Source organism: Telmatherina bonti (assembly GCF_933228915.1).
Source record: "Telmatherina bonti genome assembly, chromosome: 18".
NCBI classification, from domain to species: Eukaryota; Metazoa; Chordata; class Actinopteri; order Atheriniformes; family Telmatherinidae; genus Telmatherina; species Telmatherina bonti.
In genome coordinates, this window is record NC_136616.1 from 27,113,301 (window position 1) to 27,139,483 (window position 26,183).

Consider the following 26,183-nt stretch of genomic DNA (forward strand, 5'->3'; position numbering starts at 1 on the left):
TTCTTCCAGATGTTTTCAGGATTCCATTAAAACCACCTCACAGTCTGAGACAGCTCCCCACTGGTGTGTCTGAGCAGAGTAAAAGGTGGGTCAGCTTAAAAAGACTGATAAACGTTTGTGGAGAGGATTCTGCTACACGTCAGCTGACTAAATGGAGTCAAAGTAGAAAGAGAGAAGAAAGATACAAAGAAGAACCACATTCAAGGTGTCAAAGTGTAACTTTTGTTTGGTTTGCATGAAAGTCTTTTTCACTTTAAAACTCGATGACCATAAAAAGATCAAACATTTGATAAACAACATATAGAGTAATAGAAACATCACTTAAAATAATAACACTACTTAAAAAAAGTGATGTGTTTGTTAAAGCCTTCAGCTGTCCAGGCTCATGAGAAGAGCAGTCCCTCTCTTGATCCAGTGGTCTGGAGTCACAGCTCCAGATTTGAGTTCAACACCAACCACAAAGGATGCCTGGCCTGCTCTACCAGAACGCACGGGGAAGTAGTAACACGGACACAGGTACATACCTACGCACACACATGCACAAGACAGACACACACCACTGAGTCAGAGAAACCACTTGGAAACATTGGCTAAGTAAAACAACAAACCAAAGATGAATCAAAATGAAAGAAATAAACGTCTAGACACATTTGTTTGGAAGATGAAAAGAACAAAAAGTCCCAAACAACTCACTTTTAGACATCTTCTTGCGGTTTTCCACTGGTTTAAAGTGAATGGTGGGCATGGGACAGACCATCTGCATGGGTGCAGCTTCCACCAGAAAGGAGTTGCTTTTGTCCCAACCAGCCCCCTCCAAGTACAAACCTCTGATAAACACTCCATCCTAGGAGGTGAAGAGGCAGCAGAGGGAGTGAGGACACAAACAAGGACCAAAAAGAAAGAGGAACATGAGGCTTTGAAGAAAAAAATAAAAATTACGTTTGTTTTTTAGATCTGTGTTTTTAATGTGTTTGGTATGTTTATACGTCAATATTTATGTGTTTCTGCATTTAACTTTTTTCTCTACTGCAGTGATCTTCAGCCCCAGTCCTTAAGGCCCACTATCCTGCAGGTTTTCTGCGTTTCCCTGCTCTGACACACCTGATTCAAATTAAATGGATCTCTGACAAGCATTAGTCTACTGACCCATTCATCTGAGTCAGGTGTGTTGAAGGAGGGGAATGTAAAAACTCTGCAGGAGAGTGGGTCTCAAGGACATGGAGCTGAGAATATCTGCTCTTCTGTAGTGAATCGTTCATGAGTGACAAGATCCGATTCATGTCAAAGAGAGCCGTGTCTTAGAAAGGTCTGGACTTTATTGTGATGGTCACACGTTGTGTTGAAATGCATACGAGGAAAGACCAGGATTATACCACTATGTAAAGAAGGAACGGACTCTTAGAAGACAGCGAGAGACGCGGTATAGACCAGGTATACTGGACACATCAGGGAACAAAGATTTAAACAACAAGTGTAGCAGAAAAAATAATGAAGAAATAAGATAATTTAAAGTGTCAAAATGTTTACTTGATTTGCTTGGTGTGGTTCTGTGTTCAGTTGTTCATTTCCAGATTTGATTAAAATATAACAAGATTTTTTGTCATGAAAAAATGCCCAAAAGATTCCAAAAGATATACTGTATATCATAACATTTTATCAGGAACTCATAATTACTCATAATTGTTGAATTAGACTACAATAGAAGCTCTGAGTGATACTAAAGCTGAAAGAACTGACTGTTCCAAGGAAGCCAGAGCTGAATCTTTGAAAAGAGCCAAACTTTCTATCACCGCTCTACCAGGGCCTCTTGGCTCATGTTTGTAGATGAGAAGTGGTACGTAAACATTTTACTCAGCAAAATAAGGTCAAAAAAGAGGAAAAAAAAGGATGAAAAAAGGAAAAGAGGCAAAACAGAAGGGGGGGGGGGGGGGGGGTTGCAGTACCAATAAGTAGGTGGTGGAGAGATGGAGGGAAAAGAAGAGAAGCTAGATGAGAGTTAGGAAAAAGAAAGAAGGTGATGAGAAAAGGATGTAGTCAGTAGAAAAGATGGAAATTAGAAAGATAAACTAAGAAACAAACCAAAAGGAAATTCACAGAGATTATACAGCAAAGAAAAAGGATGACCCATGACAGCTGCTGCTTTAAATGAAAATAAAAGCAGTAGAAATGAATAATGGATGGGATGCAGTAATGACAACTGAAAGAAAATGGGTCAGAAAAAGTGGCCTGATGGCAGTTTTATGGAAATGACCGTAGTAACATAAAAGTGTGTACAGGGAGTCACCTTGGGTGGAGAGAGGAGGTTGCTGTCTTCAGCAGTGGACACCATAAACTCCCAGGACAGTGTGTCTACTGATATCTGAAAATACACACAGTGAATAGAGGAATAGTCATCTGTTAATTAAACTGGTATACAAGAAATAAATTAATAAACTGAATGTGTACAGGTATGCATGAATACATCTGAGATGTTCTTCATCAACTTGACCAAAGCTGTTATGGCAACACCGAACAGTCTAGCGGCTACTTAGCAACCCAAAAAATGTAATGAAAATAGATAAATAATAATGATAATAAAAAAAATATTTTATATATATATATATATATATATATATATATATATATATATATATATATATATATATATATATATATATATATATGTATATATATATAAAATAAAAAATAATAAAATGATAAAAAATGAAACAAACGTATATATAGAATGAAACAATAATGATGTAATTTCAAAAGTTTTGGAACATTTTTGTTTTTGTTGGCTGAAAGTATAAAATAAGACGTGCGAATGGTAAACCTCACCATTCTATTTAGTGTATTTTTACTACTGAATGGTGCAGATCATGAAAAAACCCTAATTGTTTGTCTTATAATTTCAAAGCAGCAGTACTGAACTTTGACATATTTACACAATTTGGCAATCCATAACAAATTCAGCATCCATCTTGCATCCCGTCTCTTCACTGAACCCTGAGGTTGACTCGTCTTATCTCCTGCTCTGTCACTTTCTCTCTTTCTTTCTCTCACTTCCTCTGATAACATCCTCCTGGGTTTCTTTGATAAATTAACCACTTTGCATGTTTAAAACGACCAATGTGTTTATATCCAGATGCTAGCGTCATAAATCAAAATGAAACTGTCATGTGATGCAGTGAGCTGGAACACAAAGTTATTAGGTTTGGTTTCTCAGCCCCAAGAAGCTACAAGGCAATAACCACCCCAGGAATGTGTATATTATATGTATATTAATGTCAATGTGCCCTCAAAATGAGTCTGAGGAGCAGAGTTTTAGGTTTGGAAACTTATTCAGTTCAATTCAACTTTATTTGTATAGCGCCACTTCACAACAATGTTGTCACAGGGCACTTTACATACACAAATCAACATACACATTATTTCGAGCCAATTCATACATATCCTATAATAGAAACCAACTGATTGCATCGAGTCATGACTTCGATCCAATCCCCCATCCTGACCATGCATGCGGCGACAGTGGGAAGGAAAAAACTCCCCTTTAACAGGAAGAAAACCTCCAGGAGAACCCGGCTCAGGCAGGGCAGCCATCTGCCTCGACTGGTTGGGGTGGAGACGACAGGAAAGACGGATCAACTTATGTAATATTGCTTTCAGAGATTGTGTCCAATGGAAAAGTTCTTCAGATTACTAATAATAAAAATGCTGAAAAGGCTACTTAAAAATGGTCAGATGAAAAAGATTTAGTGTAAAAACCACAGCTGGAATGAGAAACATTTAGCTGAAATCACTCATTATGTAAAGCTGTGAAGTATTTGGCTACAGGAAGTTGAGATTAACTCTACAGGGGGATGACTGCTGTGTATTACTGTAAACCAGCATGCCTCCTAGTTTCTTTTTTTTTTGTAAATATCTGTAATCTTTAAAATGAAGTGTTTCTTTTTGAATCTATAGTTGAAGAATCACATAGTAACAGTGAAGAATTAATCCTCGTGGATGCACATAAAAATACACATCTATTATTCCCAAAAGACAACCAATGCCACACAGTTGCCGCCTCTGTGTGCATATGTCTGTGTGCATATGTCTGAGTGCGCTCTCACATTGTGTTGTCGAGCAGAAGACTGCAGCACAGCAGTGAGGAAACCGTTGGGAAAGGTAAAGCCGGACAACCAGAACAAAATGGGAGGCTGGGTTGTCTGCGCCCAGTGTGCAAACTGATTGACTCGTTGGCAAAGATCTCTGGTCCACGCTGCCAGGGGCTTCAGGGAGGGGTACGCCTAGAGGACAAAGGAGAAAGAGGCATGGCAGCTCTGCAGTCATTTCATGCGTCCAGCTGTTGGCAGCTACTCATAAAGTTCCACATAAGTTTTTCTTGTCAGAGCACTAATGCATGCAAGGACAGTGCATGAGACCTGCGAGAAAATTTTAGCCTGTCTGAAAACTCCAGTGAGATGTGAAGATTTACAATGAAATATATTTAGTCATTTTGCAGTCAGAATAAAGTCAGCCTCGAGGGAAAGGACATAAATCAGATGAGAATAGAGTGGCTTCTGCTGGAAGGGTTTAGCTACTGAAAAGTTTTGCCATGACAGCTATTAATTAGTTGTTGATATTAAAGATTTAATCAAGAAATGATCAATTAAGTTTTAGATGGAAAGATATTAACAATAATAAAATAGAGCCAGGCAGAAGAGCATGTACACAGCCCTCTGCAATGTCATGAAATCAAACCCATGCTTTAAATAGCTTTGTCAGACAAAATGAAGTCACTTTAGGTTTTAAACAATTTAAATCTATAATTAATAATAATTAATATTATTAAATTATAATTAATAATAAGTAATAATGACTCATTTTAGTTTGGTAACATTAACAAGATGTAACTAGCGAGTCTATGAAGCAGATCATCCTGTTTTCAACATCCCCAGAAAGACCAATGTCGACAATCTTTTCCAGTTTTAAAGTTTTGTCTTCATGTCATCAAACTAGTTGTTTTGATCTTAGTTTTGAGATTTGACTACACCTGAATGAAGTTGATAAAATTAAACCTGTTTCATCTGTGTAAGTGCTGAACTTGGCTGTTTGCTTTTACAACTTTCCAGACCCTCACAGACATGAGCTAGATGTTTGAATACTGAGGGCTGTAGGCTTGGAAAATCAATCAAAATATTTGAGTAAGCTTAACTGACAATGTATAATTTACTGATTAATTTCATATCTCTTGAACCCACTGCCCTCACACAGAAACACATACACACACAGAACCTTGTGAAGAAAACAGGCAAAAAATGGCTGGAGAGTGAGAGAGAGAGAGAGAGAGAGAGAGAGAGAGAGGCAGGCGGGCCAAAATTAAAGCCATGGGTTTGTGAGCTCAGAACTAATGACAGGCTGCTATGCCAAGGAGGGGCGGCGATAAGAGGGATGGAGGGGTAAAGAAGCAGGATGGAGAGTCTATGAGGGGCTGTTGTTGTTGTTACTTTGACCAGATGGGCATGAAGACCCAGGGAGAAGGCAGCGAGCAGAAGGTAGGTGATACCACAATATTTAAAAAAAGATACAAGAGAAATGAAGAAAAATAATGAGGAAAAAAAGATTTAAAAATGGCCAAAAGCCAAAAGCAGAGAAAAGTAAAGTATGGAGTTGTACAGTTTTTAAGGGGTTTTAAGGGGACGTTCAGCTGGAGGTAGTATTGGCTATCCAATACTCCTATAAAAACAAAGATACACACACACACACACACACACACATATATGCAGTAGATTGAGCAGTAATAAGCAGCTGGCTGGAGCACAATGAGCTCAGGGTCTTATTAGGAAAGTGAATCAGGTCTTGGAAGGTTTACTTTGCTTATTACACTATGATTAGCCCACAGACTCTGGCTTTGTTCAGGCTGAGGACCGAGGTTAGCACAGCTTCATGGAAGCCCACACAAACATACACACACAGAGAAAAATACATACATTTACAAGCATCGGCATACATGCTTCTGAACACTTGAGACATTTCAATACAAAGAAATGATTCTGCCCCCCCCCCCACTGACTCCATCTCTGTCACACACATACACACACTGTTATATGGAGCCAAAATCTATTCAAGCCCTTCAACCCAGGCTGACAGCCCCCTGTGTCCTCTCCCCAGTGTAAAGAGCGGTCTAGTGATAATGAAGCCAGAATGAAGCATTTGAACAGAATCACAGCTGGAATGCTGCCAGAGCCCCATCAGAGTGTGTGTGTGTGTGTGTGTGTGTCTGTGTGTGTGTGAGTGTAGTTGAACAGACCTGAACAATAAGTGTGTGTCTGTGTAGTCAGGCAGGGTGATGTATAAATACACCTTAATAACAGACCAGTGAGTGAGTTCAGAGACATGCCAACAGCTGTTTTAATGGCTGAAGGAAGATGACTGGATTAGTGTTGATCAGATCCCAGTCAGAAAGATTAATATGCAAGACTGAACTGGAACTATCGGAGGTCTCTGTTCAGTGGAAGCACACCGAAACACTATAGTGTAGCTAATGCTAATGCAGGGAAATGTCTAGATGCAAATGAAGTGAGAATAATTAACAGAAAAATAAACACAGCAGTCTGGCACCAGCATTAGCCATGACTCTCAGCTTTATTAAACACTATACTCCCATCAAACCTGTCGAGGACGTATTTATCTTATACCTTTTATTTACTGTTTTAATAAGAGTTTTACTTGACATCCACCCAATTCTTCATCACACAGCTACCTCACTTTGACCTTCCTGACTGTACTAACTGCAGTTAGTTTTGTAAGCAAGAAATAAAGACGACAGCAGATAATTTCTCTGAAATATTTCCATGTACTACGTTGCAATTATGTCACTGGTGGATTATGAGAATGGATGCATAAAAACCCACATGAGAACATTTGGGAAGTTGAAAGTGACGCTTCAAATGGTGAAAAATATATCATCTGTGAGACAAAATAAAGTGTTTTAGAGGATGCCCTGTGTGGTTCTCACCTTCTCCCACAGTGGTGGTACTCGAGCATCATAGATGCAGTTAAAGGTCTCCTCCATACTAGATGACATCACCACAAAGCCTTTGATCCCGTTCTCCAGCTCCACCAAAGATGAACTAAAACACAAATAACGATGGGATAAATTAGCAGCAGAAGCCACACCTCGTGTGATGTTGCCTCTTCAGTTCCCATTTCCTTTGAAACTGGACCGACAAATCAAGGCACACTGCTGGTACTCATGGACAAATCAGAGTTAAAAACAAAAGAAGGAAACAACAAAGAGAGAACATACATGATGGTGTCCAGTAGAGAGTTGTATCTCTGGATCTCCTGGACCAAGACCACATTGAGAGGTGAGGGGTCACCTTTAAGGAGGGTCCTTGAACTTTCATAATTGATCAATGCTGGGATTTTCCCATGGACGTCTGCCAAGAGCTCTAACACCTAGAGAAGCAGATGTGACTGGTTTAATTAGACTGGCAGAACATTAAACAGTACAATACGTTAACATACTCTATTACAGAAAAAAACATAGTCCAGGAAGCACAAGATCAATAAAAAAAAAATATTAAGCAAATATGTCTGGCTTTATGACCAATATAAAAGTAATTGTTTTGAGTTTTATTTGAAAGTCAAGTTGATTTGGTAGAAAACACACCTAAACATGAACAATTACATTTACTAATAATATTTTGGATTGATTTGACAGAACATCCATCACAAGCAACACAAAATGTGAGCTGTTGAGTAAAACTACATGTAACAAAGCGTCAACTGGTTGTACAGGACATAATACTTCAAGGCTTAGAAAGCTGGGAAAGTCCCAGCAGATGTTATCTGAAAAGAAACCAGGAAAAGAAAAAGCTCTTACGCAGATACTTCTGGAGGAAGAAGTTTTCATATGTATTCAAAATGGATAAAGAGCTCATGCAGTGTTTACAGTGAAGCTAAACCTTTCTGTTTAAACCTTCAATTACCACAGTATGAATTATTAGTGGTATTTTGGTTGCCAACTACATAATAGTACTGAAAGGGTTAAAGAAAAGAGCTATTTCTTCCACATGAAAATTTAAGCTTATTATGAGAAACTACCAAAATTATATAGTTCCAGACTTTCCAGTGAGTGAACTTGCTGTCCACAGATGGCAGAGGCTGACAAGCAATTACCCTAATACTTCATTAATGTGGGTAGAACACGCCTTATTACAAAACACACTCACTGCTCACTTTTACATGTAATAGAGTATTTGCTCATGGTAATATTTTGTCATTTTAAAAAAGTAAAGCCTATAATTACTGCTTTTCTGACAGGCAAATTGAAACTAAAAAGACTGACTGGTTCAGACATTAACTTTACTCCTTTGTCATAGCTCAGAGAATGTAAAGATACAAAGACCCTGATGACAGCGGTGCTAAAGCCAAGACATTTCCTCAATCTAACATATTATTTTTCATTCAAAAGTATAAAGTTATGCAACATAACTGTAGCATAGTAACAGCAATAAAATTATTTAGATCTGCTATTATTACAGGACAATTGTGTCAGAACCAAGAAATGTATTAGATCTGATTTGCATTTTTTCATTTTTAAAGTAAATTTTTTATCAGTAGCAGACATAACTGGAGCACATGTAGCGCCAGTCTGTGCCATGTTTTGTAAAGGTTTTGTTCATTGCGAGCTGTTTTGTCATTTTAAATTAAAGAGCTATGTTACTGTCATGTGAAACAAAAATGTATGTATACTGTCCAGTTCCAATCTGAGCAAGACTCCATCTGCGCGCCAGGATTCTGCCCCGCAGAAATAGATTCTAAATCATATATGAGCACTCTCACACCCAAGGCTGAAAGCATCTCCAGGAGGTTGACAACCATTTCTGAAAAGTGTTTATACCGGTAATTGCTTAGTTTTGTGTTATTAATTATGATAAATAGACAACTGTAATCTGTTGAAATTTTCACCATGACAGTTGTCTTATCTGTGGGATGATTTTGATGTTACTGCTGTGAGAAGTGGACCGTGCACAGCACAACGTGGATGCAACTAAGAAACAAAAGATCAGGCTACTCAGAATCACCTAGCTAGGACCAAGTTTCCAGATTATTGTCACCTGCATGTTGTATAAAATGTTCAATGTCCAACAACATATGTTAAACTCATCTGATGTAAAGTTATTACATTTTAAATTTGTCACTCCTCTTCCCCTGCTTTAATGACTATAGCGAAACAACACTGGTGCAACTTCTCTGTGAACTTAATGCTGTGTTGACCAGGAATACAATTGTGAATTAACTCTTCAGTCTCCAATTAATAACATGAAAGTGAGATTATGTGAAAACATGATCATTGTCTTAACTGGCAATCCTGCTTTAAACTCGACTGTCTAAAGGACAGTACTCTGTTGGTTTCACCCACCTGATTACCGCAGACTTGCCGTCTTTTCCAGGTAAGCAGAGAAATCTGACAAGCTGTTCAGACATTGCAAGGTATCTATTAAGGTTTTAATCAAATCTACTATAAGAAATTAAGTTAGAAAATAACCTAAATACATCCTAAGCATGAATATCTTTATAACAGGAGAGACTCTTTATAACATAATAACTGTTTACTTTAATATTTATGTAAATTATATTGGTGTAAATATGGAAGTGATCATAAGCTTTAATCACAGTTAATTGCCTGACTAACTAAAAGCAAAAATCTAGTCATGTCTTAAAAGTCCTTCAGACTGAAAGATTTTTGAAGGCAAATTTACCCCACAGAACATCTGAGAGCAGGGGATATAAATGATCAACAGCGTGTCCTGATCATTATCTGTTCAGATGGGGCCAGACTTACTTAACCCTGTATATATAATTGTGTATAATGTTGTATGCAATGTTCAGTTTCTGAGAAGAGGAAGTAAGACACAGCTGATGGGAATTTACAGAAATGTCTCTTCCTCCTTGAAGAGTCATCAGCTACAAGGTGGCAAAGTTTCTGGAAATATTACAAAACGTAATATGATCATGTAACTGAAAACCTACTGCTGATTAGCAGGTGGTTCATGATTGTTGTTTTGTTTTCATGTGTACAAAACCCATACTGTCACATGTTATGAACATACAGCCATCCTCAAATGTATTCACACCCTTTCAATAAAGAAAAGCTGAATTTACAACGGTCACTCAGATAACTGGAGACAAAAAAAAAAAAAGAAAAACTGAAAATTTGAGAAAATTTAGTGGTTTAGTGAGACACTGTTTTTTTGTTTAATTGAGATGAAGAAAAAAACAAAACAAAACAAACAAACAAATCTATTCTGGACAAATTAGAGCACTTTTCTGATGGACAGTGGGACAAAATACCTGTCAACAGGTGCAGAAGTCTGACTGAGACGTACAGAAAACACCTGACTGTAGTGGAAAGGCCAAAAGATTGTTCATCAAAATATTACTTTATAAGTGATTTTACATATTATTTTATCATGTTTGTTTGCTTTTTTTTTTTTTTTTAAAAATCTATTTTACCAGAATTAGTAAATACTGAATGATTTTCATAAAACTTTTATTTATTATTGCTTTAGTCAATTTAAGCTTAATTCGCTGGCAGGCAGCTGTTTCTGTCCTTCTGTAAGAGGAGGGTATGAATACATTTTAAGGGACGACTGTAGCTGGTTCAGCAGCCAATGCGAGTGGAGGCACTTCTGGTCACAGATTTTCCGCAGCAGCCACTGCTGGCTGCTGCAATTCCCTTTTCATGAAAAGAAATTATTTTATGTTTTTTAAGGAGGCACTGAGTAAACACCTGAAAACAGCTTTTTTGTGTTATCTCCTACATACATCTTATTGTGATTTTCAGCAGTCAGAACACAGAATACACCCCCAGACTCCCATTCCTCACCATATCTTCCCTACTGGGCCTGGCCCCTGGAGTGGCAGTGCTGGTGACCTGGGGTTGCAGCGAGAGCAGGGTGTCAAACAGCGTCTTGGTCTCAGCAATCTGGCTCGCAATATCAGCATTGAGGTGCTGACCAAACACCTCTGGATGCTCTGTGGGTGGCAGCATATTGATCTGTTCCTTGTATGTAGACTGAGGACCATCACGGGGAATATAATAGGAGGGTAGACTTGATAACCTGAAGGGATAAAGAAAGATCAAATTGTATTTACAAATAGTTGTCCATTAATGCCACAAAAATGACTAAAATAAATAAAATACATTTGCTTTCATCCATCTGTATGATACACACTATGAAAAGCTAATGGTACAGAATCCAACCTGTGATACTCATAATATGCCACCTTTTAATGTAGGTTCTTCCATGACAGTAAATCCACATATTAAATTAAAAAAGTGTTTAGAAAAAGCTGGCGATAGACTGCTATTTTCTGTTAGTACAAAGGTCCATGACCTAGTTTCTGGTACATATTATTTTCATCTGACCTAATTCAAGAGCTGCAATCCAAAACCTGTGGACTAAAAGGGATAAAGATAATCAAGTGTTTGAGTACTGAGGATATCTCAATCAGCATTTTGTTGGGCTCGACTGCGTGCAGTGGCAATGTGCTAATTGCACTGGAGGACACCCATGGGTCTTAAACACAGCTTTTAACAACCATCCCAAATGTTACTCTGCCTGCCTATCATAGACGTCTCTGTCGATATTCCCGAGAGTGGCTGATTTTAAATAATGGAGTGAACATAAAATTTGCATAACAAGTTGAAAACAAGGGGGAAGGACTGAGTTGTTGTCTTGTGGTAATAATCTGACTGTCCTCTTGGTGGTGCTAGAACTCTGTGAACAGTAAAGTGCTTCAGCAAGCCACAGGTTGCTTCCACCTTGACAAAAAAAAGAGCCATTTCAAGGATATTGCATGAATTTACAGGAAAAACAATGTCTAACCCCCTAAAAACATTTTATTATGCAAAACACGTTTAAGTTGGAAAAACCTTAAATTATGAACATGTATTAGAATGTATCTGCCTGTTGTGGGGAAATACAATGTGGCTGTGAAATAATACATGTGTTACAGTGCCTTACTTAAAGAAGGGCTGGTTAATAGCAGCTTCGCAGAAGTAGTCATTGATGTACGTAGTTAAAAGACGCCTGTCCCAGTCGTCTGTGACGTGACCGCCATAGATGACCCCAGCAATGAGATACTTGAGCGCATCCCAGGGAATTTCTTCATATTTATCCAGGTACAGACAGAGCAGACTCTCACTCACCTGGTCATAGAAAGATATTGACATTAGCATGTAAATTCCTTCAGTTTGATTGCTAAAGATGTCCAGCCACCGAGATGGGACTGAAACGGGGAAAAAAATGAAGAGAATTGCATGTTTGATAAAATATGTGGGATTCAGCCTCGTTCGTGTCAAATCATTTTGAAATTACAGTTGTCACTTGCTTTTTTGTTGATTGTTGGTTTTATCTCTCTGCCTGTCACAACAGAACAATAAACTAAGCAGACATTATTTGTCAGTGTAACGTGATGTAAAATTATTTTTCAGTCCAAGATGAATCTACGTTTGTAATTTAGAACATAACAGTGACAATATCAGTAACACATTTAAGCAGTCATTCATTTTCATCCATCACTGTAAACCACTATTTGGAGATCATTGTCACCATTTCACACAGCAGCTGTTGCCACTAACTGGACAAAACCAGAGTTAGGCTTTAAGATACGAGGAAAAGAACAAATCTTATTGCAAATTTTAGTCTTAATATTGCAATTTGGTTTGTAATCTAATATTTTAAATTCCATCTTACATTTAGTGTTCATGCATAAATATAGATAAAGGATTAACATGCAGGGCCAAAATATGACCTCCTTTATGTCCTAACACGATGTCGTAAAGCTGAGATATGAACAGCTGCATCCTGTGGACAAAACACTGGTTTCCTCTGGAACAGGTTCATACTTTGTCCTCGTAATACAAACTAAATAGTCTGATGTTATTCATTTTATCGACACCCCAGCGTGCCATTTCTCTCTACTTGCTTTCTTTCTTAGGACACGGTGAGTTCTGCCCCAATGCACACACACGCACACACAAGCAGGTAAACACCAACCAGCAGAGATAGTAGAAAATATGTCAGAAAATATCATTAATCTGAAAATCAGACAGAAATCAGTGTTTTTAAAACTGTCGTAGGAGTTGAACCGTCTCACCAGGAAAAGTTTGACAAACTTCACACACATGATACAAAGACTATCCAGGACTATGAGTAGGAAAAGTCAAGTACACTGAAGCTGCAATTTTGCTCCCAGTTATTCTGTCCACTTTATACTGTCTGCCTGCAAATGCCTCCTCTTCCTTCATCTCACCAACTGTGAGGGAGTGGATAGTAACAAGCCAGCGTGGGAACACAATGCAAATCTGATATAAACATATTTGAGGCTGAGATAGAGAAAACTCAAACAGTAAAAAGACGATAAGAATTACATCCGATGCTCGTGGATTTGTAAATCTGTAAAGGCTGCAGGTCTGAAACCTAAATCAGGCAATGAGTAACTTGTAAATACATCACTCTTTGTGATGTATTAATTGTAAAGCCTTAAATTGTGATTTTGATTTAAAAACAATTAATTGTTCAGTCCAATCAGAGCGTTTCTTTCTTTTAGCTTTTCCTGCAGACATGACTGTTTCTTTCTGTGTCAAATAAAGCTCAAACCTCAAAATCAGAATCGTTGAAGCCATAGACGATGTTCCAACCCATCTGCCGAAATTTCTTCCTTTCCAGCAGGATGCTGTGAAAAAAGCAGAGGGAAAAGAGGAGCCTCCTGTAGGGCGAAGGTCTTGAGCAGCGGCTGAACTGGGCCTCTGTCACTAGCTGGTACAGACGCTTCATGTTGGCTTTCACACCCTGAAGACATCAGGGTCAGCAGCAAAACAGAGGGTGTAAAAATTATGGCTCAAACTAAAATAAGCAGGTGAATAAGGCATATGAATACAAAGATCTTGTTTTTTTTTTTGTTGTGCATCTAGATTATTCATGTATACCTGTACATAAACATATATATATATATATATATATATATATATATATATATATATATATATATATACACACACATATATATATATATATATATCTATAAATATAAAAAAGAGCTCGTGCACCTTTGGTGGTTCAGTGGTCATCTTGATGCCAGCCTGCAGGATGGTGATGGGGAAATCAGGGTGTGGTGAAGAGCTAAGCCACAGTCTAAAGTTTGGGTGGGGCTTCTGCACCTGCAGCTCCTTGATGAGCTTGTCCAGTTCAGGCATCCATGAAAGGGAAAGATGGCAGTTTGCAAGAAACACCCAGTGACCTGGACGGTGAGAAAGTACTTTGATAAGCTCCAGTTACTTTTTATACCAGCTTATCTCATGTGCAGTTCTATTTGAATGTTCAAATCTAGCAGTGACCACGAAAGGAGGAATATTCTATTACCCTCCAAAATGGACAATTAAACCTAACAAAGCTTTTAATTTTTTACCATTCTTGACTCCCTCCTCTATCATTTTCTTGGCAATGGGTGCCTGTCCCTGGCCCAAAGAGAGTGCATGGAAGTGCTTGCTCATGCCAGATGATTTGGCTAGTTGCAGCAGGGGTCCTGTAGGATCCACTCCAGGGGACAGAACAAAGATCAGAGGAGAGCAGCTGGTGGATTCTTCCACAACCTGGGTGGTAGTCAGAGCAAGTGATGGAAACAAAAAAGGAGTGGTGAAATTAGAAGATAAATAAACTTATGAAAATAGTTCAAATAACAAAAGGCAATACTCTGAACTGATGAAACAAGGGGAATTCAATGGATAATGGCTGACACTTACTGATTTCATGTCCAGAACTGGTGGCTCCACAAAACGAGGGCCGAGGTGCCCAACGATGAAGGAGGTGATGCAGAGAGAGACACGATCCTGACGCAGAGATCGCACTATCAACATCTTCTTAAAATGGTTACAACTGCTGTCCAAATCACCTAAAAGAAAGGAATGTAGGAACAGTGAGCAGGAAGCAAGCCTACTTCAGAACTTCATCTGTAACTAGTCAGAATTTTCCAGTTGAATTTATGGAATAGATCGCTCCTCATTGGAAGAGTTTTGCACCTTCCTTCTGCAAGACATACACACCTGGTAATGGGGCATTTTCTGGCTCAGAGCTGGTGAACCAAACGTTCCAGTCTTTATGATAGTGTTCGAAGGAGGCTGCAATGCCATGGAAGTTGGACAGCTTATCAAGCTCTGTGATGTTGTCCCAGCTGGAGTCTGTCAACCAGCTGGCACATGGATTATTCATCTGATTCTCCTTATCAAGTACCTAAAACCAATCAGTCACCATAGATGAGAATTTGATTCAATTGGTGTATCAACAGAAAATAAAACTACCTAAACACCAATCATACAGAATAAGACTCGTCCCACAAATAATAAAGAATCCACAGATGAAGAAAGGCTCAAATAACCGATGATGTTCTCTTGGACTATCCTGCATTGAATGAAGCAAAAATCTCTGTGTCTTACAAGTCCTCCTCGAAGGAAGAAGCTGTACTCCTCCATGTTAATCTGGCCAGCCACCTCTAGGATCTTGACACACATCTGGAAGCTGAAGAGCAGCTTATGGACTTCAAACAGACCACGACATGTGTACCTGCAGTAAACAACACATCAAAGGGAGAAAAACAACAAGTTAGAAACAGCAAGTTTTTACAGAGTAAAGGTCAAGTTTCAAATGAAAGGATCAAAAGATTAAATAGATAACTTATATGTGATATCTGCATAAAAGACACATGTGACCAAATCAGTCCTCAGAACTTTTATATACAGACAAATCTCACCCTGGTAAATATGTACCGTATTTTCCGGACTGTAAGTCAAACTTTTTTTTCACAGGTCAGCTCTTCCTGTGACCTATACTCCGGAGCGACTTCTACATGAAAAAAGATATAATTTCACAGACAGCCACAAGAGGGCACTGTACACTTACGCACAGATATCTCCTACTCCTTAACAACTAAAAGTTTAAACAGTAAACATTAGCTTAGAAAGACAACTGAGAATGACTGAACATAAATGCCCCCCAAAATAAAATCATATTCTGCATGTGAGAAACTTGTTAGGGACCGGCGTAAAGCGGAGGCTACTCTTACTGTGTTGAAAAAAAACAAAAAAAAAAAGCTAATTGTGGGCTCAAAGCTCGACGGCAATAGCTAGAGGAACGAGTTCACCAGTGGGTGCTTGAACAACATGCTGCAGGGGAGAGGCTTGTGTTACGTCTCCACGCGGAGTTGGCGGCGTTATTAGGAAGTGACAGCGAGGACGGAAAATACAACGGATTTAGTGATGTGGAGTGAGATTGCATGTTATTAATAATTACAGTAAAGGTACACTTGTTTTGCTCTTTAGGCTATAGTTACGTAAAACTGTAATGTTAAATAAACACTGGACACCTTTTCTGTTCATGTTTATTTTTCATGTAGCTAAATACCCATAATTGTATTAGACTATCTTAGACCTATTCAGCTCTCAGTTCTATATTCTTTTAATAATGTTATAAATTGCCTTCCAAGATGACGTAATGTCTGTTTTTTAGTCAAGTAGTTTGTAAAATAAATTACTTGCAAAAACATGTGACAGATACTACAGTGTGACTTATGTATGTTTTTTTTCTACCTAATTAGGCATTTTTTGCCTAGTGCGATTTATACTCCGGAGCGACTTATAGTCTGGAAAATACGGTACTTTACTTTGCTGGTTTAACACAACACTGGTTTATAAGTGGTTTATAACACTGGTTTATAAGTGGTTTATAACACTGGTTTATAAGTGCCTTGTTTCAAATCTTTTGCGTTCTTACAAAACAATGGTTTCATTCCTCTTGTGATGCATCTTTCCTAACCTGTACACAGCATACGTATGGTAGTCATTCAGGTTGGTGATCCGTTCCTCCAACTTGTAACTGCGCTTGCTGTTTTCGATGCTGAGGTTGAACAGGTTGATGTAGGAATCCAGAGAGAACTGGTACATGGGGTCAATGTTACCCATTTCGTTTAGAATAAAGAAGAGGATGGAGGCTCGCTGGGCACATGGACGGTAAGCCTGTTAAGAAAGAAAATCTCTCTCTTCAAACTCTTTGCCTTTATTTTCTTAACACAACATTAAGCCTTTCTATCTAATGCCTAACTGTAAGAAAGCCACTGCAATAGAAGTAAAGCGAAATAATTAGGGCTGGTATTGTGCATATTTTCCAAGAAGCAGATTCATCTTAAGAATGATTTCAAAATGACAAGTTGATTAAAAATAATATTTCCTGCAAAGGTAACTGGGAGGTTATTTACACGGCCAGAAATAAAATCCCATCTGCCCTTTTCATTTTGTCCCTCCCTTCTGACCTCTCTTGCAGAGTCAATCTTGAGCTCGGTCTGTTCACTGCTCTCCAGATGCTCTGAAACTTCGGTGGCTGTTACTTTGGACGTCTGCAGGGTGTTTAACAGCTGCACATCATCCAGCAGTGAGCCGGTGGCCTCATTCAGGAGTCTGGTAGGAGCAGATAAACACATAAAACACACAAAAAATGACTATCTAGACCTCAAAAAGCACACCAAACAGTGCCTACAAGAGTAAGCATAACAAATCAACACAGAAGTTTTGGTTCAAACATAAAAAGTAAATCACACACAGTCTTTTACAGGACTTCTGTTCAACAAAAAACACTGAATGAGAATGATGCTTTCATCGCAGCCAGGAAGAGGGAAATGCAACTACTACAGCTGTTATTACAATGAACATTAAAGAGTTGAGGAGAGTGTTGTCCACCGAGGACAAAGAAAAGCTTGATGGGAAATTGGAAAAAGGTCACAGAGTCTGAAACAGCTGGCTGTATAACCTGAGAATCTCATCCTCCAGATCCTGCAAGCTTTTCTTGCCAGCAGCAATACTGATCACCAAGGAGTCCTTCTGTTGCTCCAGCTCTGGACGCTCCTTACGCACCACGATTCCCAGCAGCTGGTCTTCTAGACCCTGTGAACAGTGTACACAAATCCCAAAACTGACAAATTGACATTTTAGGGCAGAATGTATTATTGTGTGTGCACACCAAAGAGCCTCAGGCAGAACACGGTCATAAGGGAAAGAAATGAATAAAGAAAGCACATATTCTGTGACACACATATACACCCACCTGCTCCTTGACAGCAAAGTTAACTATGGTAGTCTTTGAGGAAATCTCTGGTGTGTAGTGGGGGTTCGACATCTTGGTGGTGATGTAGAACCTAAACTCTGGATTGTATTCTATCTCTTTGTCACCCAGCTTCAGCAGCATCCTGCCACCTGGAAGGTAAATAAAATACAAAGACAACGAACTGAAGCACGGCCTCATTATTATAAAGGAAAATGCTCTCAGATTTTAGCTCTCATTACGCTAATTTGCTGATGTGCCATGCATGTGTGGGTGCGCATCAGACCTATACGTGTCAGTGACTTGTAAAGAACCGGGTTGAGAGAAGGGTCTAATTCCTCCTGGACATTCTGTAGCAGAACAGGATTCCCAAACTGGATGGCATTTTCCAGCACCCGCAGGTAGTCTGGCATTTGAAAGTCTATTACTTTTAAACCCTGACCATGTGGTGAGGGAAGAGATGAAGACAAACCAGTCATACAAAATCACACAAAATATCTTCTTCAAAATTTAGACTTTAAATAAATCCTAAACATCCTCAATGTAAAGCACAGTCATTACGTTTATTTTGTAAAAAGCACTGAGACCAAGTCAGTTCATGTTCAGCATTGCAGTCGAGCTTTCACCTTTTCTGTTTCCATATTCTGAATCCACTTTAGAGCTTGGCCTTGAGGGTCCACTATCAGTGGCCACCTTGAGAAAGGGGGGAGAAGAAAGATGGGAAAATACAGCAAATCTCAAAAGCGTTTTAACTTAGCTGTGGTCCAAAAATATTTACCTGTTTCCACGAGTGATGACGACTCCATTCTCGGTAGAGAAAGCGTCAGAGGGCAGGCCCTGCATATTCCAGTCTCTCACTGCTGTTGGTTTGGACATATAAACTGAGAAACTAAATCCTGGTGAGCAAGGGATTTGTGAATCCTCCACCTTTGAATCCCATGAAGGGGCAAACAGATTACAATAGAAAAGAAAATGTTAACTTGGTTTTATTTAAACACAATTTAGAACATCAGACAATTTTATTTCTATTTAATGTTTCAAAATGAAAAAAAAATATTTTTATTTTCACTGAACTAATGATCTAGAAAATCTGTTTCCAAGGTGTGTTTGTGTGTCAGACCTCTTTCTTCCAGATGGCCAGCAACTCCTCTCTGTAATTCGATAGGAAGGGTCCCATGTAGGACAGGAAAGATGCTGCTAGCAAACAATCTCCCACAAGATATCCCATATTTTCCTCAAGACCCTGAGTCATAAAAACACAGATTAGACATATATTAATGTCTGTTAGAAGGTGAGGAGGATTAATTTCCTTTAAAGTGGCGCCACCAGAAAATGGAGACTTGTAAGATCCAGTTTTTATGTTATTAACTGTCTGTCATCCAATATCATTGTGTGCATGTATACAGGAAATGAAGTGACAAATAAACACATTTACTTTTAGTAATAATTCTTTTTTGTTTTTCTTCAAGAGGTCCCACAACTCATCGGATTAAAATATATATAAATAAATGTAACTTTTCACAACTCAATAAAACATAGCCAACATTTTTGAAGATATTCAAGACCTAAATGCCAGACCTACATTGGTTAATTATCATGCTATGGTAAAAGGTTATGTTTAGAAGAAGGTAAAGGCTTTTTACAGTACGTCTCAAAGTGCAACATAACTTGCATCATTTATACCACAGTGCCATGCATGCATTACGAGTGAGCAGAAAACTTTAAGAAAGGTTGCAAACTTTCAAGACTTATAAAAGCTGGCAAAACATTTTTAAGCGGGGATTTATATGTGCATACGTGTGCATGTATGTGTAAGGCTTACAGCAACTCTCTCCTCCCAGCGGACCCTCTCTCCAGCAAGTCCTGTTACCAGTTTGTCAGCTCGATCCAGTTTCACCTCCATCTCGTCTGCTTTCTTTCTTAAACTCTCCTTCATAGCCAGCTTCTCACTATGTTGCTTTTTCAGCTGATCCAATTTTTCCCCCAGCTGCTCACACAGACACGGAGTACTTGATAGATTGCTTAATACAATGCACAAACACCTACATGGAAGTTCCTAAAAGCACCAAGTCTCATACCTCACGCAGTTTGGATTGGGCGTCAGCCATTGCAGCTTGTTTTTCTGCAAGCTGGGCCATCGTAGCATTCAGCTGGGCCCTCTTTGGCTCTACCTCCCTGTAGATATGGCCATACACCTGGAGAGGGAGAATATACAGGCATGGATAGAGATTTGTTTCTTTTTTTCCAGGTACATACTGGTTAATAGTTGAGATCTCACTGTTTTAGGTTCGTTTGTGATGTTAAATTAAATATATTGAGCTACTGTTATGTACCGACATGCTAAATGTTTGTAGCTCTTTGTGGATTTAGCTATTTTTTCTGCTTTCTTCTGTATGAACAACATAACAAACTACGGTAATGAGCAATAATGAAATACATACTCATGCAGGTCTGAGATGAGTACTATTTGTAAGCATGTAAGTGCATGTGACTGTAGGTTTGGAGCCAGAAGACCCCCCCCCCCCCAACCTCTTACCCCCATTGCTCTGACCCACATGCAGAGAGACTTGGCTGCTAGTGAGACTTTTCCAATGATCTCTGGCTGGAAGTCTTGTTGTCTGCAGTAATGGTCGATCTTTTTCAAAATGCGGTCTGATATGTTATCCTTGTCAAAATTAATTAACGTCTTGATGAAGTTGGACTCACCTACCGGAAAAAGTTCAAGATCACATCAAGGTTAATTTTGGTGTAATGGCTTTATAAGGCACTCTATGAAATACTTTGAAATTAGAAATTTGAACCTAAAATTGTCCTGGTATGTACCAAGACCTTCATTCTGTTGTTACATTAACACACAAAAAAGTTTAATGCTGAATATGAGAGAAAACGAAGTGATCACAAATAGCCACTTGCCCCATAAAGGGTTAACGTTCACAGTAAATGTGCAGTTAAGTATGTGCACTACAAGTATAAACATATGAAGCAATGATGAAAATATTAAGCAATCAAGAATCAAAATGGTATTTTGTTACACATTTCCAATCCCCGTTTATCTATTTAACCATTTTTACTTTTTCCTTAATTAATCTTAAGAACACATCATTCTACAACAAATTCTGCACTTCTGCTGCTTCTCACCCAGCTGCCTCTTGGCCTCTGCCCATGAAGGCTCTTTGTCCAGAAGGGTCATGACAGCCTGCATCACCGTCTCCACCAGTGCTGGAGGACGGCCATACGACTTGATTTCTGTCATATCCTTCTTATTTAGAGACTCCAGAGCCTGAGAAGAAGACGGGGACAATGTGTGGATGTTAAAAAGTGACAGACAAGTTCCAAACAGGATTGAGGTTTACTGGATCAAAGCAGGCACCAGGACAAAGATCTACCTTCAGGGCTTCTTCTAGGGCAGGCAGGGCTTTGTCCAGATCTCTTTGTGCATTTTCAGCCATGGCTTTACACTCTAACTCTTCTACTGCAATTTTCTCACCATGAGCTGTCACCATCTAAATACAGACGCATATGAATAAACCCCACTAGCTTCTTCCCTGTCAGACAACCAGTACACACTTTTCCAGACACCAAATGTCTTAACCTAATGTCACTTTCATTTATTCAGTCCCTTGTGTGCTTGTGCAGGTGAATGGCTCTAACCTTCTGCTGCTCGCCAGCCTCTCTCTTTTGCTGTAAAATGACAGTCAGGAATTGGTCACACTGTTTCTGGAATTCGGCCACCTGCGTCTTTGAGTCTGCAAGTTCCACAGACATGGCTTCCACTTTCTCCCGTGTGTCGCTGATTTTTAAAAGACCGTTACGCAGCTTCGTCACTTGCTCCCCCAGCTCACTGCGTTTCTCTGCCAACAGCCTGGATGGACACATGCATAAAGTAGACTGGATGAAACCGACAGGCCAACAGAAAGGAGAGGACAGTTAGAAATCAGTTATGATCCTATTCTAATTTTCCCACCTTTTTGTTACATGCAATGAAAAAATAGTTATGTGTATAGTGCACATACTTAGACATAGATAGTGCATCAGTAATAATCTTTTTGATACTAAAAACACATGAAGAATATAAATGTGTGAGGGGGAAAAAAAACCCCAAACAAACAGTAAGAATAAGTGAAGGAGAATAAGAAGGTGCCTACTTCTTATATCCAGACACCAGCTCCAGATAGTTGGTGGGTGTTACATAGTTATATCTCCTCAGCTCCAACTTCATCCTTTGGGAAACCTGTGCCACTGACTGGTGTGTGGCCACAAAGATACCAGCAACCTTTGTGCGAATCTATGCCATGCAGCAAAAAGAAAGAGATTGACGAGGTTGAACTTTAAGAAATGATGGTATTTAAACCTGCTCCCTCTTGAAAATACTGAACTCTGAATGTCATTGCCTCACCCCATCTAAAGAGCCCAGCTCCAGTCCGTCCAAGTACCGCTCAGCAACCTCCAGCAGCGCATCTCTGGGCCACTCACAGAACCAGTCAATGGTGGTGCAGTTGACTAGTGCTGGATACTGGAGGATGCGGTTTCTGTAGTAAAACCATCATTTAAAAATCCAGATATTATTTCATGCTGCCCAAAGAACTGAAAGTATGTTTGACTGATGGAAAGTCTGTTTGAAAGCTGGTTTTTTCTGCAACACATATTGCCTTTTGCTTCCTTAAAACCGACGTGTTAAAAATATTGGCGAGTTTTAGCCAGTGTGACACAAAAGCTCTTAGCAGGTCATTTTGAATAAACGTTCTTCAGTAAGCGACAGTGAAGCTAATACACCACACGGTGGAACAGGCCACTCGGAGAATGGTGATTAGCTCTGGCAATGTGAATGCACCAGACCTGCCAGCCCAATTAGCAGCAGCATGTGTGAGCCCCCTAAAGCTTGAGGGGGAAGAGGTGTTTTGTTATGAATAACCGTGTTTACACTTACAGCAAGTATCTGACTTAATTTGCTCATGATGACTCACAATTTACTGCACCCACTGTAACCCTGAAGCACTATCACACAGTGATAAAACAGGCGAGATTTACAAGCACCGGTGTGTTTAAATTAAGTTAATAAACAAACATTCTGTGATTAAGATTTACTTGCAAAGATATAATCACAGTATTTCTTTCACAACAAGACTATACATTTGCCAGATGCTTCAGTCTATATGGAGAAAATAAAAGTCCACTTTTTAATTCCTCTTTCTCTGGACACAATGCACAACAGGTCCCTCTGGTGTTCAAATGCCATTAGCTATAAAATGGATCTAAACTCCTTGTTTTCAGTTAAGTTATTTTGTGGAAATAATGTTTCAATAGACAAAACACTGAACTTTTTCTATGTTTTCAGTTTTTGTCAAACACGGTGCAGCTCTTAACTCATTTCAAGGCATCCATGAAATCTACCTGAAGGCTTCTCCCACCGGGCTCATACAGAGTACTATGTGCAGGTTGTTCCGAACTCGCTCGATCAGGTAGCTGAACAGGGAGTCAGGAGTTTCCAGCACATTTTCTTTCCTGGCAGACTCTGACAGGGCATTGCACACCTACACGCAGAGAGACAGGCAGTGACAGCACATGCATCATCAGAGACTTACAGAAGATTTTAACTGACCAAACTGTGCTTTGACATTCAAAGTGCTCTAAATGAAATAGAGCATGAAAATGGAGACAGGCTCTTGGACTTAGGAAGACAGATGGACAAGAGACCAGAAAGTTTTAGAAGGCAATACAAACCTCAACAAACTCATCCTGCTTGTAGAGGTTAGGCACCTCTCCAGAGCTCAGGATGTTATTGATGTCTTCTAGGAAGGATTCATCTACAATCTGGGTGTCACTGAACAGGAGCACTGTGGGCTTGTTGTCCACGCCAGCCAAACGGTATAGTTTCTTTATGTCTGTAAGGAAAGAAAGACGAATTGTGAATTAAGCCAAATAAGGATGGAGCTTTAGTTTATTTTGCAAAACAAAAAAGTTATTTTCACAGCAGGCCACGATTTCATTTGCTCAAATACATGAGGATAAAGTGGTCGTGTAGTTGATCTCACCTTCTCTGAACTCCTGTTTGCGATACTGCTTTGTGACTTCCACCTGAAACACCTGGTACTCACAGATGAAAGCTGCTATCTTAGACAGACTCTGCCTACCAGAACCCCCAATACCAATCAGAAGCATGTTCCCTCTGAGTTGACTGATCACGCGTACAACACGGGTTACTGCAGTAAACACACAAAATTACTCGACATTAGATTATAATTTCAGAAATGCTTTATTCACAATGGTCTCATAACTACCTTTACAACACAACTGACACTAATATTCAGACTCTTTGCGTACAAATCTGTTTATATTGAACATTATTATTATTATGATGGAGTTCATTGAACTTTGATAAGGCCTGAAGTCCCTTCAGTCATGTCCAATCTAAAAAAATATGCACACCTACAGCTGAAAGGATTTAGACGTACAGCAATACACAGCTACTCATTTGGTGACTGACAGTAGTGTATAGAGTTCAGCTTGGTGCTGAGAGACCTTTTCTCTTTAAGCTACAGGGAGGCTTTTAGCAGCACCCCATACTGTGTTTTTAAAAGTACATTCAGAATAGATTTGAGTCGTATAACAAGAAACTGAACACAATAAAGCCACATCAGAGTACACTGTAAGTGGACCCCTTTTCTTCTTCTCAGCACTGCTCTAAATTGACTGAAATGAATGTCATGGTTTCAACTTGCAAAACAATTTCACATTACCCTTTGCTGCGAAGTTCAGTTGAGAATTATTCATCAGCAAAGGCTTATTTGTTTTATTTTATTTTACCATAAAGTGACAAAAAACAAGTGACAAACTACAGTAACACAAGTTAGATATTATAAAGGAGAAATTTCTCATTTATGTGTTTGAAAAACACATAAATGAGAAAGTGAAATATCAAAGTACTGTAAATGACTGATCCAAAATCTCTGTGATAAAAGAGCGCTTAGCATTTTTCTAAGCAGTGTGAGAGCTGTGAGAGCAAAATAAGCTTTTACCACTGATTACTACGAGTATTTTTTTTAAGAAAAATGTAGGAAAAACAAGAATTAAATTCCAGCCTTGACGTGTTTTTCATGTAACATTTTGAAATTTCAAGTAAGGTTTTGATCAAAGACAAACTGATTAATGCTAATAATAATGCTAGTACAATACAAATACTAATATAGAGCTGTATGTGCCAGTTTTATAAGAAAGTTTTACAATAAAAAACAAGGTGATTTAGATGAGATACATACTTACAAATGTTGCAATTAAATCAGTGTTAAGGAGTGAAGATGGATGTGTGATATTTGTTTCCAGACATACTATGTTTGATGGCGTCTTGGAAGAGCACGAGGCTCATAGGAACTATTCCAGGAGTCAGGTTGTAATCCTCCAGCTGTGTTTCCATGAACTTCTTCAGAGCTTTTATGTCCAGCAGGTCTTCATAGACCGAAGCCTCACTCATGAAATCACCTGACCCACACAAACAGAGGAAGACACACATTTGTGAATGTTTTTTAACATACTGGTGCAATATTAACATTGCTGTGTAGATATATGTATGTATCTATGTGACTATAGTCATGCAGATACCAAATATTGGTGGTTGTTTGTTTGGACAGATGCTGTGGAATGTGAGGTTGAAGACTGAGGCTAGTTTTTCTTCCAGCAAAGCAACAAAGGCATTCATGTCACTCTGATTAACAAGTCGATCTGAAAAAACCCTAAAATTGACAAATTATCATATGTGAAACAAAGCCAAGACACGTTAAAGCTGAAATAACTTTAAAAAAATGTAATGAATTAAATTGTATTAGTGAATTCTGTTGACTATAATAGAAAACTGGAAAGAGTCACTACCTAAAGCACTCATGAATCCATAACCTTATGATGCTGTTTTGGGTATCATGGAAGTCTGGATGAGCTCTTAGCAAACCCTGAAACACCTGGACAAGAAGAAGAGAAATCAAACATGCTCACAAATTGAAAGAAAAATGTACTTGATTAATTCAAGTCCATTTTTTTTTGGCAAAATATAAAATGCACTCTGTT

The 26,183-nt window shown here is 38.9% G+C and overlaps 1 protein-coding gene across 1 annotated transcript in view; it reads right to left on the reverse strand.

Annotated features, from left to right (window-relative positions):
* Positions 1 to 369: 369 nt before the first annotated feature.
* The window catches only part of dnah2 (dynein, axonemal, heavy chain 2), a gene marked incomplete at both ends in the record, with an annotated part of 59,328 nt that continues 33,514 nt past the window's right edge, over positions 370 to 26,183 (reverse strand). The window contains 36 exons of the mRNA XM_079257814.1: positions 370 to 524; positions 694 to 844; positions 2,285 to 2,359; positions 4,098 to 4,274; positions 6,986 to 7,100; positions 7,277 to 7,428; positions 10,865 to 11,099; positions 12,006 to 12,190; positions 13,644 to 13,835; positions 14,093 to 14,283; positions 14,452 to 14,635; positions 14,786 to 14,934; positions 15,086 to 15,272; positions 15,476 to 15,602; positions 16,851 to 17,050; positions 17,344 to 17,488; positions 17,838 to 17,971; positions 18,132 to 18,280; positions 18,415 to 18,565; positions 18,755 to 18,821; positions 18,907 to 19,055; positions 19,249 to 19,371; positions 19,951 to 20,115; positions 20,207 to 20,323; positions 20,665 to 20,834; positions 21,267 to 21,408; positions 21,515 to 21,631; positions 21,780 to 21,990; positions 22,274 to 22,413; positions 22,525 to 22,657; positions 23,520 to 23,659; positions 23,850 to 24,010; positions 24,161 to 24,328; positions 25,455 to 25,604; positions 25,725 to 25,855; positions 25,992 to 26,077. Coding sequence (XP_079113940.1) covers positions 370 to 524; positions 694 to 844; positions 2,285 to 2,359; positions 4,098 to 4,274; positions 6,986 to 7,100; positions 7,277 to 7,428; positions 10,865 to 11,099; positions 12,006 to 12,190; positions 13,644 to 13,835; positions 14,093 to 14,283; positions 14,452 to 14,635; positions 14,786 to 14,934; positions 15,086 to 15,272; positions 15,476 to 15,602; positions 16,851 to 17,050; positions 17,344 to 17,488; positions 17,838 to 17,971; positions 18,132 to 18,280; positions 18,415 to 18,565; positions 18,755 to 18,821; positions 18,907 to 19,055; positions 19,249 to 19,371; positions 19,951 to 20,115; positions 20,207 to 20,323; positions 20,665 to 20,834; positions 21,267 to 21,408; positions 21,515 to 21,631; positions 21,780 to 21,990; positions 22,274 to 22,413; positions 22,525 to 22,657; positions 23,520 to 23,659; positions 23,850 to 24,010; positions 24,161 to 24,328; positions 25,455 to 25,604; positions 25,725 to 25,855; positions 25,992 to 26,077 — 5,424 coding nt within the window. The remainder of the gene's footprint in view (positions 525 to 693; positions 845 to 2,284; positions 2,360 to 4,097; positions 4,275 to 6,985; positions 7,101 to 7,276; positions 7,429 to 10,864; positions 11,100 to 12,005; positions 12,191 to 13,643; positions 13,836 to 14,092; positions 14,284 to 14,451; positions 14,636 to 14,785; positions 14,935 to 15,085; positions 15,273 to 15,475; positions 15,603 to 16,850; positions 17,051 to 17,343; positions 17,489 to 17,837; positions 17,972 to 18,131; positions 18,281 to 18,414; positions 18,566 to 18,754; positions 18,822 to 18,906; positions 19,056 to 19,248; positions 19,372 to 19,950; positions 20,116 to 20,206; positions 20,324 to 20,664; positions 20,835 to 21,266; positions 21,409 to 21,514; positions 21,632 to 21,779; positions 21,991 to 22,273; positions 22,414 to 22,524; positions 22,658 to 23,519; positions 23,660 to 23,849; positions 24,011 to 24,160; positions 24,329 to 25,454; positions 25,605 to 25,724; positions 25,856 to 25,991; positions 26,078 to 26,183) is intronic.